At 43.2% G+C, this 19,837-nt stretch overlaps 1 protein-coding gene across 2 annotated transcripts; it reads left to right on the top strand.

Moving 5' to 3' along the window:
- The first annotated feature begins 1,580 nt into the window (after positions 1-1,580).
- Positions 1,581-15,787, top strand: tlcd4b (TLC domain containing 4b). Of its 2 annotated transcripts, none has more exons than XM_029636127.2 (7): positions 1,581-1,853; positions 4,462-4,614; positions 8,486-8,575; positions 11,584-11,642; positions 11,757-11,851; positions 12,033-12,106; positions 12,204-15,787. In XM_029636127.2, the coding sequence occupies exons 2-7, from the start codon at positions 4,469-4,471 to the stop codon at positions 12,538-12,540; spliced, it is 801 nt and encodes a 266-aa protein (XP_029491987.2). In that variant the 5' UTR covers positions 1,581-1,853; positions 4,462-4,468; the 3' UTR covers positions 12,541-15,787. The 2 variants fall into 2 exon arrangements, with proteins under 2 accessions (XP_029491987.2, XP_029491990.2); XM_029636130.2 differs by lacking the exon at positions 1,581-1,853 and adding an exon at positions 3,316-3,370.
- Positions 15,788-19,837: the final 4,050 nt, after the last annotated feature.

Here is a 19,837-nt window from a genome sequence, read left to right as displayed (position 1 = left end):
CTTAGTGCTGATAGAAACATGGTAAGACAACCAGGCAGCACTTTGGTGTCAATTATCTGCCAGTTATTCTACAGGCTATGTGCACAGAGCAAGCATTCTGCATTTTAAATATAATTATAAAAACACATCCCAGTAGAACATCTGTGGTATGACCAAAGGTCAATGCAGCAATCTGAGGAATTCACATAGTTTAGCAGAAAGCAAACGTTATGGAATAATCAATGTACTTTACCACCACTGTACCATAATGGACTGTATAGCATACTGTTTTCTTCATTTAGCTAAAATCAGCTTTATATGTTAGAGGCCTGCCATAAGGATTTCCTTTATCTTTCTCTAGGCATTACCGATAACAGTGGGCATGGCGAAGCACTGCCCTCACACAGTTTTTGTAGGGCAAGTTTTGAATGTTGCCTGCACTCATGACCATGAAACCTCAGGAAGGGAAACAGTATTTGCCTTAAATTTGAAACTGAACGTCAATAAAACACGTGCTATTGTGTGCAATAGTTCACGATCAATAAAGTGTTAGATAACAAAAATAGCATCAACAAATTATATAACTGTTTTTACAATCCTGAAGTAGTTTTCATTTCATATTTCCATTGCATGTGATTGCATTATGTCTCCCAATGATGTGATTGTTTGGAAGAATGACTGGTGTTTAATCTGTTCTGATTAGCAGTTCATGTTTGGTTAATCTTTGAAGCCCTTGATTGTTACGATAGGATTACTTTCACCTGTGTCATCTGTCTCCATCCACTCTTTCAGCACTTTACTATCTTTGTCACTGGATCTCTGGCCCAGGGCCTTCTATTTACAAGAAGGCTCTAATCTAGTTTATAATCAATGCCAAATACCTAAGTGTCAACATGGGAAGTGCAGGGAACACAGGATGTTGGTGGCATCTTAATTGGGGAGGAGGAGCTCATGGTAATGACTGGAGAGGAATGATTGGAATAAATCAATGGTTTCCAGGTGTTTGATGCCATTCCATTTGCGCCATTCCTGGCATTATTATGAGCCGTCCTCCCCTTAGCAGCCTCCTGTGCTGGGGAAACCAGACAGACAACCTTGACTCAGAAGGTGACAGCACAGAGCCATACAATGACAGAAATAACCACTCCTTTCAAAATAAATTGGATTCTTAATAGCTCTGTCTGTAAAACCCTTTCAGTTTCCAATTATAATAAGTAAAATAAAATACACACATGGAAATGTGCTAATATAAAAAATGTTGGCTTAATTTAATTGGCCTATGGCAAGTGTAAAAATATGACCTAACTATTTGCGGTGTTATTCAATAGCTTGTCAAGCTGCCTGCAGTTCTTCGTGTTTTAGTTGTGGACATCTTACAAATGCAGGTTTCATCATAGCAACGATGCTAACTAAGCCTTTGCATGTTATTTGTAGTGGTATCAGCTGTTCCATGTCTTTGTTATTGAATAATATAATGCTGTAATGAATGTGGCCTTTGTTTATTGTGGGTGTGGTCAAACCGAGGGGTGTGAGCTAGAGGGCGGGTGGTATCTGCGTGTTTGCGTCACAGGTTAGTGCTAGCTGTCAATTGGAAAACAAAACGTCTAACAACTTTATATTTTAGGCAAAACTTGAAACGCATGGTGGCAGGGAAATGAGCCTGGAATCCGCAATTATCTAGCCACTGTAATAGTTATGCATGAATGCCGCTGCTTTCGTCATATAGCCTTTTTCACGAGGACTTACACTAGAGAGATAGCTAGTGGGCTACTGCTAGCTAGCTGACTTGCTAAGTTAGCTACCTAAGAAAGTGAAAGAAGACGGCAGCTGAACAGAAGCTATACCAACTTACTCAGACCTATGCGACTGATAAGGTAGTTATCTAGCTAGCCTTTCACTTATTATTTTGTTCATAACACAGTGATACATTGAGCTAATGCACTGCAATTGGTATGTATTAAACATTTAGCTAGTGACCGCAATACGACCAATGAATACGACCCTGGTTGTGGCAATATAGCACTGCTTTCTAGTCAGTAGCTGTGCTCATAATTCGTGTAGCTAGCTTGGTTAGTCAACTTGTGGCTAAACTGGAAAGTGTACTACTGGCGACAATGTTTCCGAAAATCGAAGGATTGTACACGTTTCTTGTCGTGCACACGTTTGCTGTGTCACGCGCCGCAGAGAATAAGGGACTGTGCTGACAAGTTACGCATGATGGTGTAGCTATCTGCAACCGCAAAAAAAGAGCACTACATCAGACGGGAAAAGCTGTCCATTTACCAGTTATGTTTTAATATCCTCATTATTTTTAACTCTAGGCCAGGGCAAGTAATTGTACCCATTAGCACCATCGTTGGGGAGGATTTTTGTCTGCATCCCAAGATTTACGTTATTAAATTGAAAGGAAATCTCATCACTTGTCAGTTGGCCCTAGAATGCCAGTCGTAATTTTACAGTCATATGAGCTGCATTTAGACTAAAATAATATTACATTTTGTACAATCCTGTCTTATAAAAACCTCAATGGCATATGCATTGCAGGAGAGAGAGGGACGTTTATATTTCCACTGGAACATGGGAACCGCTATTTGTGTTGGGAAATGGATATACCAAAGGGTCATAGTTTGGTGACTACAGCATATAGTGCAGGAGAACAAGGTCAAAGTGGATGGTGGTTGTCGGTATGTGGCCTTTGCCCTCCTAGGCAGTCAGAACCAGCTTGCCATGTGAAGAATGCTAATGAATAATTGAAGCACATGCAGCATATGATCAGCATGCTCTGGAACAATGAGGCTTCTCTCAAACACTGCTATTTTATTGGTCAAAATGTTATCTGGATAATACTACAAATTCCTGATTGCTTACAGAGTTAGGTCTATTCCAGGGAGAGCTGGGGTTATTGTATGAACCACTGCAGTAGCTAAACTATGGGTTTCCTGTGATGGTGTTGATCAGCTTGTCACAATGGCCTGTCCTCACATCCATAGATCTGGAGATTATTAAATTATTTTGCTCAGAGCACATGAAACTGTGGTTTGTAGTAGCCTATGTTAAACAGTACATGTGTTTGTATCAGACTGAAGTGGCATTAGGCTGTACTGTACCAATGCTCCTTTGTACTAGAAACATGTGTTGATTTTGACACTATAGAACCTGAGTGAACATGGGGTGTTCCCTATTGTCTGGCTGTCGCTCTGGGTCCAGTCCTATTTTCTATTCATTTAGGCCAGGGGTACTAATTTACCCTATGAGGTCCGGAGCCTGCTGGTTTTCTGTGCTACCTGATAATTAATTGTACACACCTGGTGTAACCGATCTAAATTAGTCCCTGACTAGAGGGGAACAATGAAAAAATGCAGGGGAACTGTCTTCGAGGTCCAGATACATGGTATCATGACATTGGATTTTGAGTATTAGAAACTACTGTACAAGTTTAAAGTGCCAGTTGGGGCAGAGATTAAAGCCTATTGGGCTTAGGTCTAGTGATATTGGAGAAAGGATCAACTTTCCAGTATCACTAGAATCTCCCTGTTGGTGACTGGTCATCGAATCAGTTGCCTTACCCAATTGTAATCGGCAGCACATTTGTTTGTACTAGGATAAGCAGTTAGAACCTTAGAGACTATTGTTGTTGCTTCATCCAAGTAGCCAATTTCTCTGGATTTCAGATTCTTGTGGATTTAATGGTCCCAGATGCAGTTTTTGTGGAATGTTAGTATTGTAGTTCCTTGAGTACTCTGAGGGTCGAGGTGAGGACACATGACCAGTCATGGACTTCAGTCAAAGAGCCAGTAGCTTTGAGGACCTTTTGAGTTTACTGAAAATCCAATTCTTCATGAAACACAATCCCTCTTCTGGGAAAACGAGGTCAAGGGAGTGAGTGGCTGTTTCTTAGTACAGTGTAAACAGGGAGCGTGGACTCCCAGCTCTGTTGATACGATGTAATAGTGCTGCAGTTGATCCATGCCTGTCCTCAGGCTACTCAACTAGTCGCCAACGCTGGACACTGCAGGGCAATGACCCCTACACACAGATGCACATACACTGCTAGTTTCTAGACTTAGTCAGTCTTTCTACTTGTGTTTTTGCATCTCTCATCACAAATGTTCTTCCTCCTCTCAATAGCGTGCATTCACCAACGGGAACCTCTAGCTCCATCTTTACAATTCTCTTTTCTTTCAATTGTTAGCCACAATTGCACATTTAATCCCCGTGCGAAATATTTGTCCAATAATGAATTATTTTCTCTCGTTTCTGCTCTTTTACCACATCTCCTTTTCAATGGCTCTCTCCCTTGCCCTCCTGTCCCTCCTTTGCCACCCTGTTTTCCTCCCTTCCATCCTCCACTTCTTCTCTTATTCCTTCCGGCCCCCCTCCGGCCCCTACATTCCCCCCTGCCAGTCTAGGGATATTGTGTCTTCTGTACAGTAACAGTACATGCCTCTCACCCCGTCTCTCTCCTTGTGTGGTATATTGTAGGTGAGTGATGGAGACTAGAGAGTTGACTGTGGTGGCTGGCAGCTTCGTGGGGTTTCAGCTGCTCTTCTCTGTGGCCAGCCCACTGTTCTCCTCAACCTTCACCCCTGGCTACGGCTGCCTGCCCTCCACCAAGCTCACTGAGTGGAACTCCAGGTACAATACCCTTCCAACAGGCCTCTTAACAGGTTTCACATTATAGACTAGTACTGTACCGACTCTGCTGTAACACACCTCTATCAGACATTAACCAAGGCACACTGATCTGAGGTCAGAAATTATAACTAGTTGAAAGGTAGGCTAACAAGTTAATGATTATGTAGATACTTATTCTCTACATTGCTCTTGTATTGGCTTTGCATTCAAATAGTTTTATTGTGCTGATACTTCAGCTCTAATCAGACAAATTTTTATGATCTATTTACAATATTGTCATTTAGGTTGTCATGTGTACTATGGAAAGTTGAGAAGATGACCCGTCAGGGGCTGGGCTTTGAATTCAAAGACCAGAAATGTGTAATTAGTTTGGGGTTAAGTTCAAAAGTTGCCAATTGGTGTTTGGAATGAGTTACTCCATGTACTAAATGGTATCTCTTCTCTGTTATCAGTTTGTTTTGAGCTGGTGGGCGGTACTCACTATTACCACTGTTCCCTCAAAACAATGTTGGCACTGAGCAAATTTCAGGTCTACTGAGTGGTAACTTGAACATTGTGAAAATTCTGTGCAACCTCCAGCTCGTTTCTGTGAACACTGAGGCTGTACCCACTTTAAGTTAGTTTTAACAATGGCCAAGTAGTCTACTGTGGCTATTTGATTGTAATGTAGAGCTACCAGAGTGGACACCATCAAAAGCCCACATTCCATGAGACTTTTGGGAAAAAAACTTGCAGGGCTTGACATTAACCTGTTAATCCACTTGTCCTTTGGACAAGGAGATTACTGAAAATGTTGTGGTGTTTGACGCAAGAATTTTACAAAATAAAATGCTTTTCCATATCATTATGACAGAAAATCTGACAAATGATGTTACCCTCTGTCTATTGGCTAATTAACTCATTCAAGCCTGTCTCAAAATACAACACTGTCCCTTTAAGACAAAAAAAGCTCTTAACCTGACTCGCTTTTTAAAGATGTCTAGAAATGTACACGTTATGTGCTGTTATAGGAAGCAATCACTCCCCCATTACTGACTATAAATTCTCTATAACTAGGCTAATAACTAATTAACTAGCAAAGGATATGAACAAAATATGCACATGTGGCTACATGCAGCTCTCGCTTTGATCTCAAAACAAGCGCATCTACTCATGAACACTCATGCTGTAAACACAGTCCAATTCAAAGTAAACACATGGCAATGGTCTATTTGCATATAGGCCTACAGCAGCTCTGATTGGTTATGCCGCACCGGTATTTGTAGAGTACGGGCTGAGAAGTGCGTGTCAATGTAATAAAGTGGCTAATGTTGATTTGATCACAATTGCACAGTAAAGGGAAACTTTGATCATGTTAACAGGGAAAACTAGAACCGTGGTCACCAACATTTTCCGAGTCAGGATCACGGGGCGGCAGGGTAGCCTAGTAGTTAGAGCGTTGGACTAGTAACCGGAAGGTTGCAAGTTCAAATCCCCGAGCTGACAAGGTACAAATCTGTCGTTCTGCCCCTGAACAGGCAACCCACTGTTCCTAGGCCGTCATTGAAAATAAGAATTTGTTCTTAACTGACTTGCCTGGTTAAATAAAGGTAAAATACATTTTAAAAAATCACATTCTGAGTCAAAATGCAAGCCGAGATCTACTGCTCAGATTTGATTTTTTTTACATGATTTAAAAAACGTAAGCCAATGTCAAGATCACTTTCTGAGTTAAAATGAAAGCTGAGAATTACCACTCCATTTAAAAAACATTACAAAACAAACTTGTGGCCCATGCTACATTGACCAATTAAAAACAGTACTGTAGCACTGAGGTTTGTGCAGTAAGCTATAGGCACAATACATTATCACCTCATATTGGCTTTGCTTGAATTGCCCATGCGTTGTTGTTTGGGCCATTTAATAAAGATATATATATATATATTTCAAAATGTGAGGAAGGCTATATGATCAGACCGGTAATAGATCCATTGTTGCATTACTTGTGAGGCACAGCTGAGTGAGCATACATTTAAATAATTTGTCTTTTATTTTACTGGGCTGATGGTGCCCACATCTAATGGTCAGTCTCAGTGGAGGGAGAGAACAGCAGACTGAGGGTCCACCTCTCAACATCCCTCCGCTCTCCCTTTCCTCCACTGACACTGACCAAAAAGAGACACAGTCTTCCAGCTGATGGCAACTCGAGTCGCACTGTTATTTCTGCCTCATGCACAAATTCATGTTACTCCTACGAACAGAGAAAGTGAACTATTAAAAGACCCAAGACGCTAATAATAACAGCAATGCAAGCCTATAGATACACTTTCCTACTCATTCATTACTGCTGCAGTGCTTGTTGTAGCGCTGAGTGGAAATGGGAAGAACATGAGTTTTATGGCTTATAAAAGTGTTGAATACAAAGTGTTGACAGTGCTGAGTAAGGACTTTAATGTGATCTCACTCATAAAACAGCAGCTCTTTGATATATTTGTTGACAGTCTCTCTAGTCATGGGTTTTAAACATTTTGTAATCTCACAGTATCAATTTTGCTATAGCTTTCTTTTATGCCTGCTGCATTACTGCCAACACAGTAATCTGAGCCATCCGATTGGCTAGCGATAGGCCTATAATGCACTTGATTTGCTCTCCAGCCCCGCCGGGAAGGCAGTTTGTACTTTCAGACACATGAAATGGTTCAAAATGGCAACAGTTCACCTACTTGGCACATAGGCAGCTGAATCGGGTGCACCTACCACCAACAGTCCGAGACAAATAAAATAGGAACACAAGGCTTTATTGTTGTTTTTTACAGAAAGGTTTGTCGACTAGGAATGCCTTGGAGATCGACCAGTGGATCGCAATTCACCTGTTGGTGACCACTGCTCTAAAAAGTTGAGAAAAGTTCAGTCTCGTGCTTCCCCCTGTGGGTTGATATTTCTTCTGCGCGGCAGTCCTGGGGGAGCTGCGCGGCAGTCCTGGGGGAGCTGCGCGGCAGTCCTGGGGGAGCTGCGCGGCAGTCCTGGGGGAGCTGCGCGGCAGTCCTGGGGGAGCTGCGCGGCAGTCCTGGGGGGAGCTGCGCGGCAGTCCTGGGGGGAGCTGCGCGGCAGTCCTGGGCCTCAGTTCATACAGGGGTCATGCACACTAAACACTGCTACAGGATGTGTGTACCATGGCATAACAAGCCAAAGGTGATGCACTGATAGTGGTTGAAGTTTGATTCAAAGTTACCCTTCATTGCATAACGGTTCCCAGTGTGTCAGTGTGTTATTTATTCAAGCTTTGCTTGTAAAGGGACACAGAGAATATCTACAGAAAGATACACAGCAGAGATGTAACCCTGAGGCGTAGGCTAAGGAACACCTCACTAGCTAGAGGGAGAGCAAATGCACTTGCCCCTTCTGCTTCATAAGAGACTGCCTCAAATTCCACTCTCCTCCTTGGTCATGGCAGTTATACGCTCTCAGATAGTCATGTTATAATGGTGACACTAAAAATAACAATGTTCATTGTACAGTGGCTGGTTTGTGGAGCCAGCATTGCTAGGCCTTTGGGACAGCTGGTGTGCTCAGGGTCTGGGGACTGTGTGTGCGGATGAGGGGAGATAAGAGGCGTGGTAGCACTGGAGTTCTCTTCACTAGCCCACATAAAGAGTCCCAGAGGTCAATGAAACCTGAGTAGTTTTACACACATGATTCTCCTTCAAATGAGTTCCATTGCCAAGGTTCCACACGGCCCCAATGAGGTTTCTTCATTGTGTTCTCAGTGCTATAAAGGATGTTATTGTTATGTTACTTGAACTGTTTATTAGTATTACTGCTGCCGTGGTGCTAGTCTTGCATCATTCTCTGCCATGGCGCTGACTGTCCCTGTTTCTGTGTGCTTGCCCAGATTGGTGTCCACTGTCCATGCTCTGATCGTGGGCCTCTTCTGTCTCTACATCCTGTGTTTTGATGATGCTGTCAACGCAGACCCCGTCTGGTAAGATGAACTGCATTACTGTCTGCTTTCTGTCACTCTAGCAGCCATGGCTACTAGCCTACCCCAAGAGGGTGGGAAGGATGATGCTGCCATTCCCCACTGTCAGAGAGAAATCTCGGTGGAGTCTACAGAGGTGTAGATTCAGTGGATTTGTCCTTTCATTGTCTTTTCTATGTTCTCTCTCCTACTGCTGACTGTGATTACATCATTGTATCCTGAAAGAGAGGAATGGTAATTTCCCCCTCTCCCTCCCTCTCCCTTCTGTTTCTGTCTTCTACTCTCTTCGCTCTCCTCTTTCTGTCTTCTACTCGTGTTTCTCTCCTTCTGGTTCTCTTCCTCTCTTCCTCTGCCAACAAGGCTCCTTTTCATAGCAAACAACATCAGCCCAGTCTTACCCCCCCCTTCTGGTAACTGTCTCCCCTGAGTCCCCCTGACCCCCAGCAGCACCCTGCGTCTCTGGCTGTCTGATCAATACAGCACTTCCCTCGCTCTCATTGTCTGTCTGTCGCTGATGGAGCGGAGAAAAGGGGAAGTGAAGGGCCAATGGGGAGGAGTCCTGCCACCCCCCTTCATCTGCTCTGTGTCCACATGTCTCACATTTAGACTACTCTCTTTTTCCTTCTTTGTTGTTCCTTTACTCTCATAGAGTTTGTTTAATAGGGGTGTAATTGTTGTACCCTCCCAGCCCAAGCCATGTTGTCTTGTTTTTTTCCTTTGTTTTGGTCTTTGTCTGTGTAGTATTGGTACTTACCTTTTGTCTCTTATGTATTTGCTTTCCTGCCCATCTCTTTTAGTTTCTTACTTTTCCTCTATTTAGACTGGTAGCCATGTTATTTTGCTAGCGCAGTAGCTAGTTCCTCTTATTGCAACACTGAATGGCGTAAGCATTAAATCCTCAGACAATCTGATTGCATTACAGCATCATTTAGACATGCCACAGACTGGCATTGTGCTGGGCTTCACAGAACTAACCGCCCACAAAACCTGCATTGTGACAGATTCAGCTTCTTGCAACGTCACTCTGGCAGTTCTGCCTGGGTTTTGTCATAATCCATTCAATCCAAAGCCTTTTCCAAATCCACCTCCTTCACATCGCTTGATTGGTTTATCTGAGCTTTAAAGGTAACATGTAGGCCTCCTGGGTGGCGCAGTGGTTAAGGGCGCTGTACTGCAGCGCCAGCTGTGCCACCAGAGACTCTGGGTTGCCCAGGCTCTGGTTTAGCTGAGCGGGTTAGGGAAGGGATATCCTTGTCTCATCGCGCACCAGCGACTCCTGTGGCGGGCCAGGCGCAGAATGCCAGGTGCACGGTGTTTCCCCGACACATTGGTGCGGCTGGCTTTTGGAAACAATAGTGCTCAGTTGGTTGTGTATTCATGAGAGTCTCAGTACGGGAGTTGTAGCGATGATAGTAGCTACTAACAATTGGATACCACGAAATTGGGGATAAAATTCAACAACAAAAAACAAAAAAAGTACGATGTAACCAGTGAGCGCAGAATACAGACTCAATTGGTTTAAAACAATAGAGTTCAGTGATGTAACCCCAGGTGTGGTTTACTGTAACATTAAGATCCCTTTATTGGTCAAATACACACAAGGTCCAACTGAACTGTCACTTCCACTTTTTAACCCAACACCTCCAAAAGACTCATACATACACATAAATATAGAGGTTTTGGAGAGGTGCAGGGGACTACCACACTGGGCGCCCGGGGAGCTGTTGCTGGGGGGGTTAAGTGCCTCGCTCACGGACACAACGGCAGACAATGGAATCTAGGATTTGATACCAGCAACCCTCCGGTTGCCAGCTCACTTCCCAACAGATTTTTCCCGGCAGACCCGGGATTCAAACTGGCAACCGTCCAGTTGCTGGCTCGCCTCTAACCACTAGGCTACCTGCTGCCCTGCCATACCTGGATCAGTGATGGAATCTGAGAATCTTTGGACCGATCTCATCCTGACCCCTCCTGTTGATCTGTCTGAAGTTTATCTTAGCTTTAACAGTTTCACAAGTTTATCTACGAATGGCTTTCATTCTCTATATGGTTGAATAGATTATTAGGCTTATGGGTGGGCTCCAGGATATACAGTAAACATGAGGAAGTGGAGAAAAGATTGGCTGCATATGACATTGATTGTGGCTACATGAGTGGGGTTCAGAGAGGATGTTGCACTCAGACATACCCTGTTCAGGGTATGTTGAGGTGAGGGAGGGAGGGAGGGCAGTAGAGGTGAAGGAAGGCGGTGTCACGTGGAGCCCCCTCTGATCCAGAGAGCACGTTGTGGTGTGCTGTCACAGAGCCATGACCCCGCCCTCAGCAACAGGATACCTGTGATGGAGAGAGGACAAAATCAGTTTGTGTCACTTTACTGAGACGGACACACATTATTTTGATCACAGTCACTTAGCAGATGCTCTTGTCAAGTGCCTCTTGAACTCTAGTCAACACCCAGGCCTAGGCAGTAAATGTGGCCCATGTGATACAGTGAACTGATAACCATGGCGTTGCCCAAACCTTGTCCAACAACTGAGTCGTACAACAGTCAAGAGAAGTGGTTCTCATTCTTACAATATGTACTATATGCAGGCTACTGCTCACATGTACACACATCCTGACACGTATTTGTCCATGAGCACACAATCACAAGGGTACAGCAGGCAAACAGAAACACACCCTCTGTGTGTGAGCACAATGCATTTGTCAACACAGTGCTGTTTAAACTGGACCTTCCCTGGACTACGGTATGTCAGCAGTAGCAACACTGACTCTTGACATGGCCATGAGAAAAATGTGCCTATTTGAATTTTTATTTAAATGAACTCTCATTGGAGACCCCTGCAGTGGACTTCACTAATACAGTATGTAGAATGTTTTGTGGACTTCACTAGATTTCTGTGAAATCGTAAGTAGCTTTTGTTTCTGTTTTACTGTAGTTTTACTGCATTAATCTGTAATGTGGCAACTGTTATTCTGAAAGAACACTTTGTTTTGCTTTTGCTGTACAGGGGGGAGCCTGGACTAGTGAAACTTAATGTGGCCATAACGTGTGGTTATTTGCTCTATGGTGAGTCTCTCATGTTTATCCTCTTGTATAACAATAAGCCATCCACATTTCCCTGTAGACAGTAGATGAAAATAATAAACTGTGTGCTAACTACCCACTTGTTGTTCTGTGTAGACCTTGTGCTTCTGGCCACTAACTGGAGCACAATGGGGGACAGCTTTTTTGTCTGCCACCACTTGGCGGCGCTCTATGCATATGGATATGTCTTGGTGAGTCTGGGGGAAAACCATGAGCACAATGGCTAATATTAGATGGCTCTATGGCGTCTTTTGGGTTTTGGTATTGAAATCCTCACGTCTTCTTTCTAAAGATGTGTTGCACATTTAGTCTGTTTTTAGTTTATTTCTGCCCATGTCTGTTTGTGGTAATACGTCTTTACACTCTCTGCAGTCTCGTGGCGTGCTTCCCTATTTCGCCAACTTCCGTCTCATTTCAGAGTTATCCACACCTTTTGTGAACCAAAGGTAAGCTAGCTCCACATTTACCTATATTAATGAATACTCCTCCTGTTTATCAGCCCTCTGTCAGTGTTGACATTATTCCGTTCTCATCCATGCATAGGTGGTTCTACGAGGTGCTGAAGTACCCTCGCTCGGACCGCTTGGTTGTGGCCAACGGCATGGCCATGGCAGTGGTCTTCTTCATGGTGCGCATCTTCGTCATGCCTCCCTACTGGGCTCGGGTGTTTGCCACCTTCGGAACGGAGGCCTTTGAGCGCTTGGGCATCGGTGCTCAGGTGGCCTGGATCACATCCTGTATCGCCCTGGACATCCTCAACACCATCTGGATGTACAAGATCGCCCGCGGCTGCTACAAGGTCATGATGGGCGCCAGCGGCAGGAAGGCCAAAGAGGTCTCCCCGCTCAAGCAGAACCATGTGAATAACCACACAGACTAAGAGATACTGGCTGGAGGGGGGAGATAGACAGACTCTGTGGAAGGGAGACAGGAAGGACTTCAAGGGCTCTTATAGCCCCTGCTAGCTCCAGCCTTGCTATTATCTCCATACCCAGAAATCATGCAGCCGAATGGATTCAGGTCCTCATCAGATTCAGCCTCACAGAATGAGACTGGTCCCACACTAGCTTCTGTACCTCAGTGTTTCATCAATGGTATGGTGGTACCCTGGCTGGGTTTGGTTGGAGATGACAGAGTAGCTGTTAAGTAAACTCATTCTTGTTCACCTTCAACTTCAACCCAAACTCAGTCATCTGAAGTGCCTGTGATGGACAGGTAGAAAGCAATAAAATAAGAAACCGCACTCTGGCTCTGTCAGAGACTCCCTCGGCCATCATCCTTTACCCTTTTCAGTTCCCTGACCCGTCCACCCAGAGGAGAGCCTCCTGCTTTGCCCACAGAATAAGTACCTGTTAGTGTGCTAGTTTGACAGACCGAGACACCACAATGCCTCTTACTGCATTTGCTGATGGCCTCCTTTTTATGAACACCACCTACATCGCCAGCAGACCGGTCCCCCTCTCACAGCAACAGTTCAGATTGAATCACCACTGGATTTCCCATCCACAGCCTGGATGCACATCCAGGGGAAATGGAGACAGGGATGTGGGGATTGGATCCTACCGCTACCGCCAACTCTCCGGAATCATGTTTTTCATTGGACGCTTTTGCCTCATCTCGTCCAGGGTCTGGCTGTGCTCTGTTTGCGTCTCTGGGATCTCAGTTATCCCATTTGTTCCTCCTGTTACTCAACATCAAAACCAGGAATTGACATCAACGTGTCTTAACTTCACTACACTATCATAACCCTCTGTCACAGCGGAGCGGTTAAATCCATCCAGTTTGATGCCTCTGTTCTACCTCTCCCCTGCCTTATAAAGACTTGTCAGTCCCTCCATATGAGAATAATCACAATGAGTTTTTTCTCCTTCTGTAGAGATGTTTTAGCCTTTGAAAAGATCTCATCCATTATCTCTAGTTCAGTGGACTGGAAAGAACGTTTTCTCTGTTTCTCTGGAGATTTTCCCAGCCACTGCAGTGTAACACTACTGTTAAACACAACCCTTGTTCTAGTGTCTATCTAAGGTACCTCTGGGGATTTTAACTTCCATTTGTCTCCTCTATTTTCTGTGTTCTATTGAGAACTGAATTTGGAACAGGAGCGGGTCCCTTTAGGGGGGAAACATCCTCCTGTTTTAGGTGCTGTTCTGCCTACAGAGTGGCAGCCATAGGAATGCTGGAAATGTGATGTTCCCAATCGTTTCTATAGATATTCATGTAAGATCAATTATGAATGACCTATCTGACAAGAACAGCCATACGCTGGCAATGTTGTACTATATGTGTAGCCATGTAAAGTCCTACTGTATTACTCAGTTGGAAATCTTCCTTTCAAATCAAGTTGATTTGATTGATTCAAATCACAGAGCTTGTTAAGGAAACGTTGGATTATGATGATTTATACTCTAGTTTGGATCACTAAACAGGATAAATATGAATTGCATTAATCTATGGGTTCCTCTGCACTTCATTTTAATCAGTGTATTTTATGTTTTTCACCCAGCTGTATTGAGTGCATGTTAAGTGTTTTGTTTTCTGTCCTCCTCCTGTCCCTAAAGCGTTGACGTCGTTTGGGACGGGGGTCTGAAATGTTTGACTTTTCACTGTGGAATGAAAGCACACTCCCCATGGTGGAGCAATAACCTTTTGAGCCCCTCCATGTACCACCTAGGAGGGTTGTATTGTCGTGCCTTTACGCAAACAGGAAATCTTAATGCAGTCCGGTAGAGATTAGCATGACATTTTAATGTAAAACTGCTGTTTGTTTTCCTTTTTTTCTCGCTATTGTAATCTCTTCTCTCTATGGATACTGTTATGTATATATTTTTGTACCCTGCACAATAATGAATCCAGACCAGTATTCTCCAAAGTTGACCCCTCTGTAGGGCCTGCTTGTTTTTCTTCTGAATACGGGAGCAGGTCTCGATATAAATGTTGTGGTGGTTCTAGTGGCATTAGGAGGAGTGGGAAGTGACTTAGAGGCTGCTGGTTATGACCAGAATGAAGATGAGATTGGAAATGTAATTATTGTCCTGTTGAGAAGCTAGTGAGATTCATCTCACTCTTCTCACCCAGTCCTCCAATACTTCAAGCTGTGAATAGAGCAACATGTTTATCATTCATCAGTCAAGAAAACAATATTTTCAACTGAGTACATGTGCAGCCTGATGATGAGATTTCTGGTGCGCCAGTAGGCTGTGGTGCACATTTAAGTCTGCTTCGGATGCCTGTGAGAGAGGTTGTACTTCTGCACAATGTCCAATGTTTGTACAAACTATTAATTGGATGTTTAGTGTTTCACTGGCTTCAGTGTGTCTGTGGTGTGTTGAATTGCAATGTAGACCTCTGGGTGATTTTTAAAATAGTTAAAGCTTTGGTTTTTGGAAATGAAGTGACACAGCGGTTTCTGTAACATCATGCCCGAGTGCACTTGTATCCGCAAGAAATAACCATGTGGCCTTCTATCCCTTTTGAAGGCTAACATTGTGTATTTAAGAGGGTCTCAGGCCCTGGTGAGAAATGAGGACATGTTGTAGCTCCTGGAAGAACTGGTAGAACCGTTGCATTTATTTCAGCTGCATTTCATCTCTTTTGTAAGGTTGAACTTAGCAGCGTCTCAAGACTTTTAGCCAATTAATACTAAATGCAATGGATTAGCCAGTAAATAACCTTTGACTGAATCCATGAATTCTTGCCCCAGCTTTTTGTGGACTCTCTCGGATAGTCCTGTTTCACCTGTGGAGCAGATCTGTAGACCGCAGCAGTCGCATCCTTTCAGTCACAAGGAGGTGCGGAGATGGAACAAATTAAGTCAAGAAAATAACTAATATTCATGAAGGTGATGAAACGAGTGAACATGAACTAATGAGGAAAAAATCATAGATCAAATGTTGCCAGTGGATTTTTGGTTGTTTTTTTATTATTTTAATGCAATGACATTTATTGTTTTATTTTCTGAATATTTTAATGTGAAAAGAACAATACACAGGCCTTAGGGTCCCTGTCTCAACACCATGTGATTTAGATTGTCTGTCTACAATGACCACTACTAATGATGTTGTTGTAGCACTGAAAGTTGAGACTTACTTGAAAGTTTTGCTCTTCAATAAATTTGAAGACAGAAAAAGATTTGTCTCAATCATTGCTTTTTGGCTTCAGATTAACATTTCAAACACCATTGACTTTCATGTATTTTGTTTACACTGGTGCACACAAACAGATAATTTCATGAAAATACTGCATGTTGGATGCATCGTAGTCAGAATGCGTACAGCAGTGTTGGAAGGCTTAGAACTATCCAAGGTTTGTTTGACTCAGTCCAGTCTAGCTAGTCCATCACATTTTTTAACATTTTAATAACAGTGTTACATGGCCCCTTCCCAACAATGCAGAAAAAGTAACACGAGAAATAAATGCACAATGAGCAATGATAGTTTGGCTGTATACAGGGGGTAGCAGTGCAGGGGTCCGAGGAAATTTAAGTAGATATGTACATATAGGTAGGGCTACTGAGTGGCGCAGTGGTCTAAGGCACTGCATCTCAGTACTAGAGGTGTCACTGCAGACAACCTGGATAGAATCCAGGCTGTATCACAACCGTCCGTGATTGGGAGTCCCATAGGGCGGTGCACAATTGGCCCAGCATCTTGCGGGTTTGCCTGTCATTGTAAATAAGAATTTGTTCTTAACTGACTTGCCTAGTTAAATAAAGGTTACATTAAAAAAATGAAAAGGGATAGTGACTAGGCAACAGGATAGATAATAGTTACCTGTGTGAGAGGGTGCCAGCTACCGCTCCTCTTCTGCCCATTCTAGAGGAGTTAGAGAGAAAGAAGCATCTGAACCACTGTTTGGCTCTGATTGAATCCAGCTCTACCTGTGTGCCGGTCAAGGGGCTGGGTCACAGACTGGGCCTGGAGAGCGTTACCAAACATGGTCACATGAGACTCAATGAAAGTCTCTTCTGCTACACACACAACACACACACACACACTATGTCACCTACACTAGTACACAACATAAATGCACAGACGTCACTGCTTGTAATGTTTTTGTAGTCTGACTGAATCTGCAAATCTGTTGTTGCTCCTTGGATCACAAATCTGTCTGTTTACTGTAAGTGGATAGTGTATTTAAACACAGATCTGATCGTTTAGGTCTATAAGTATTAGTGAAATCTCATTTTCCATTTTTACATAGCATCTTTACAGCTTTTGCACTATTGAGCAACATAGTGTTACATTAAACTAACAAATGCAGTATTGGGATGTTTGAGGAGGTATTTGTGCAGAAAGCTTTCCCAGACTTAAAAAAAACTACTCTGAAATCAACATTCCAGACTTCTGAGAGGCTATTAAAAATAACAGATTTTTTTTACAAGGTACTTGAAACCCTTGACAATTCAGTGGGGATTTAACATGACTTTTAACCAGTTTATCAAATAGCACTTTGCTATACTACTATACACAAACACTTTATAAATGCACCCAGACACTTGGGTATTAATTCACAAAAAATGTATTAGTCAAGCCCAGATTTTGTTTCAACTTTCAGTCCTACTGTACATAGACAGCCCAAATGATGATGCTAAGAACCCAGCCTTCTGAATTCTTCTCAGCCTAGGTTGAGGAGGCCTTCTACCATAAATAGCCAGACAGAGTGGATGAGGGTGTGGAGAGGGGGGAGCTGGAACTTTGGAAATGCCCCCCTACCATCCAGAACAGCAGTTTTCTGTCTCTCGCTGCTTCTCCATCTTTCTCAACAGTTCCAGCTACACATATGCACCTTTGCTTTGTCAAATATTATGACTTGCACAATTTGTCTGCCTCTTGAATCTCGTAGCTCTCCCAAAGCCTCAGTCTTCTCATCTCCCTTTGCCTGAGCTCTGTTTGTAGCCTAGGTGTCCTTCCTACCAAGGTGTACTCTCTCTAATGGCTCTTTTCTTGTGTTTCTAATTCATTTTGAATTTAAAGTTGTAATGTTATCCAAACCTTGTCATCTCAAGACTCCATGCAACACAGTATTTCCAGTATGTTAGCGTTCAAATAAACAGACCATCATAAGAGGTTTCCAATCTGGAGGTGTGGATATGTTCCCTATGCTTCCTCTCACTGTAAATGACCCACAAAAGACCCACAGCACAGCAAATATGTAACAGTAGTTCATTATCAGTTTGAGGGATTCCATTTTCACATCACATTACATCTGGGCTGCTCCAGCCAGTTATGGCCCTTCCTTCTCCCATCATGCCCAAATAAAGTGTCCAAATTCCTCCCGTGTGCCTCTTCTCTCCTTGAGATGTTTATAAGACCCTTGCTTGGTCCCACACTCAGCTACTCTCTCTCTCTCTCTCTGTGCTTGTGCGCTTCTGTATTTCACTGACAGTCTGTTTATGGCCACGTTACATAAGGCTCCACTATAATTTTAGTTTGTCATCGCAGCCTCATACCTAAAGTAAGACTTTAAGGTGAGCTTTAAAGGGGCAATCAGCATAAATGAATGTTTCCTTTGATTCTTAAAGAATGTAACTTAGAAATGCCTCATGAGCTTAGTTTTAACGTACTACCCCATCAGAACCCAAAATATAAATCAAATCAAATGTATTTATATAGCCCTTCGTACATCAGCTGATATCTCAAAGTGCTGTACAGAAACCCAGCCTAAAACCCCAAACAGCAAGCAATGCAGGTGTAGAAGCACGGTGGCTAGGAAAAACTCCCTAGAAAGGCCAAAACCTAGGAAGAAACCTAGAGAGGAACCAGGCTATGTGGGGTGGCCAGTCCTCTTCTGGCTGTGCCGGGTGGAGATTATAACAGAACATGGCCAAGATGTTCAAATGTTCATAAATGACCAGCATGGTCGAATAATAATAAGGCAGAACAGTTGAAACTGGAGCAGCAGCATGGCCAGGTGGACTGGGGACAGCAAGGAGTCATGTCAGGTAGTCCTGGGGCATGGTCCTAGGGCTCAGGTCAGTTGAAACTGGAACAGCAGCATGGCCAGGTGGACTGGGGACAGCAAGGAGTCATCATGTCAGGTAGTCCTGGGGCATGGTCCTAGGGCTCAGGTCCTCCGAGAGAGAGAAAGAAAGAAAGAAAGAGAGAAGGAGAGAATTAGAGAACGCACACTTAGATTCACACAGGACACCGAATAGGACAGGATAAGTACTCCAGATATAACAAACTGACCCCTTTTATACTCCAATGTTTATAAACAAATTCAATGTAAACCAACACTGTATAGCCTCAACATGGTTAAAACTATAATGTTGATACCATGGATGGTCAGTCCTTGCATCCATAGGTCTGTCTATGAATTTGAGAGTGATTACATTTCTCCAGCCCCATCCCTCAGCTTTTTACCAAAACAGTGGTTATTGTTTCAACTGCTGATTGGCCCTTTATGGTTTATGAGTCTTCACAAACCAGCTCTATCTAAGCTTTGCTTAGTGTACCTTTTTCTGGTCATTGTTTGTTAAAGTGTGTACTCTCAGATTCACAGTGTTCCTCAAACTGTTCATGACTGTGTCCTGTTAATAAACGTCAACTATTGGGTTATAACGTAGTTGTTAACATTGTTAATGGTGCTCAGTAGTTAGATCAGTAGCTCAGTAAGAGTCTACGCTTCATAACCTCTTGGTTTATACACTATAGACTACTGTGTGTAAAGATGTCTGCCAAACTCAAACGTCTACTACCACTACAGCTAGCCTATCAGGCTGAAACTCATTTATCGTCAAATAAAGTGTGACTCTTCTCAACCCAAATCATTTACTTTTATAATGTTAGCAGGTCTGTGATCTTCTAGAAACCATTATAAAACAGGTATTTCTCCACTGGTGTACTGGTGGAAATAGTTAATTTGTCTTTGTCGCAGGCAGAGAAAGTCCACCTGACTTCCACTCTTCTTCATTTGAGATGCCCTGCAAGAAAACACATTGGTGTCCCAACGATATGCTCCAACGTGTAATTACACTGTAACTGGAATTAGTCATTAATTGTCCATCATTGTCTAGGAACCTCCATATTAAAAAGCCACTTGGAATCATGTGAGCTTTGCAGACCGTTTCACTGCTGCTGTACCATACTACTCTTGGCATGTTATCATCAACTTGATTGATTTACAGTAATCCTGCCTGTATTGTTACTGGGTCAGGGAGTTTGAACTCCACTATTCCA

The sequence above is a fragment of the Oncorhynchus nerka genome, linkage group LG21 (assembly GCF_034236695.1).
Source record: "Oncorhynchus nerka isolate Pitt River linkage group LG21, Oner_Uvic_2.0, whole genome shotgun sequence".
Classification (NCBI taxonomy): domain Eukaryota; kingdom Metazoa; phylum Chordata; class Actinopteri; order Salmoniformes; family Salmonidae; genus Oncorhynchus; species Oncorhynchus nerka.
Note: the sequence above shows the minus strand (reverse complement) of the source record. Positions and strands in the feature narration are given on the sequence as shown.

Coding starts and splice junctions, on each gene's coding strand:
- tlcd4b (XM_029636127.2), top strand. CDS start 4,469: ATGGAGACTAGAGAGTTGACTGTGGTGGCTGGCAGCTTCGTGGGGTTT. Junction 4,615..8,485: donor CTCACTGAGTGGAACTCCAG/GTACAATACCCT, acceptor GTGCTTGCCCAG/ATTGGTGTCCACTGTCCATG. Junction 11,852..12,032: donor ATGCATATGGATATGTCTTG/GTGAGTCTGGGG, acceptor CACTCTCTGCAG/TCTCGTGGCGTGCTTCCCTA.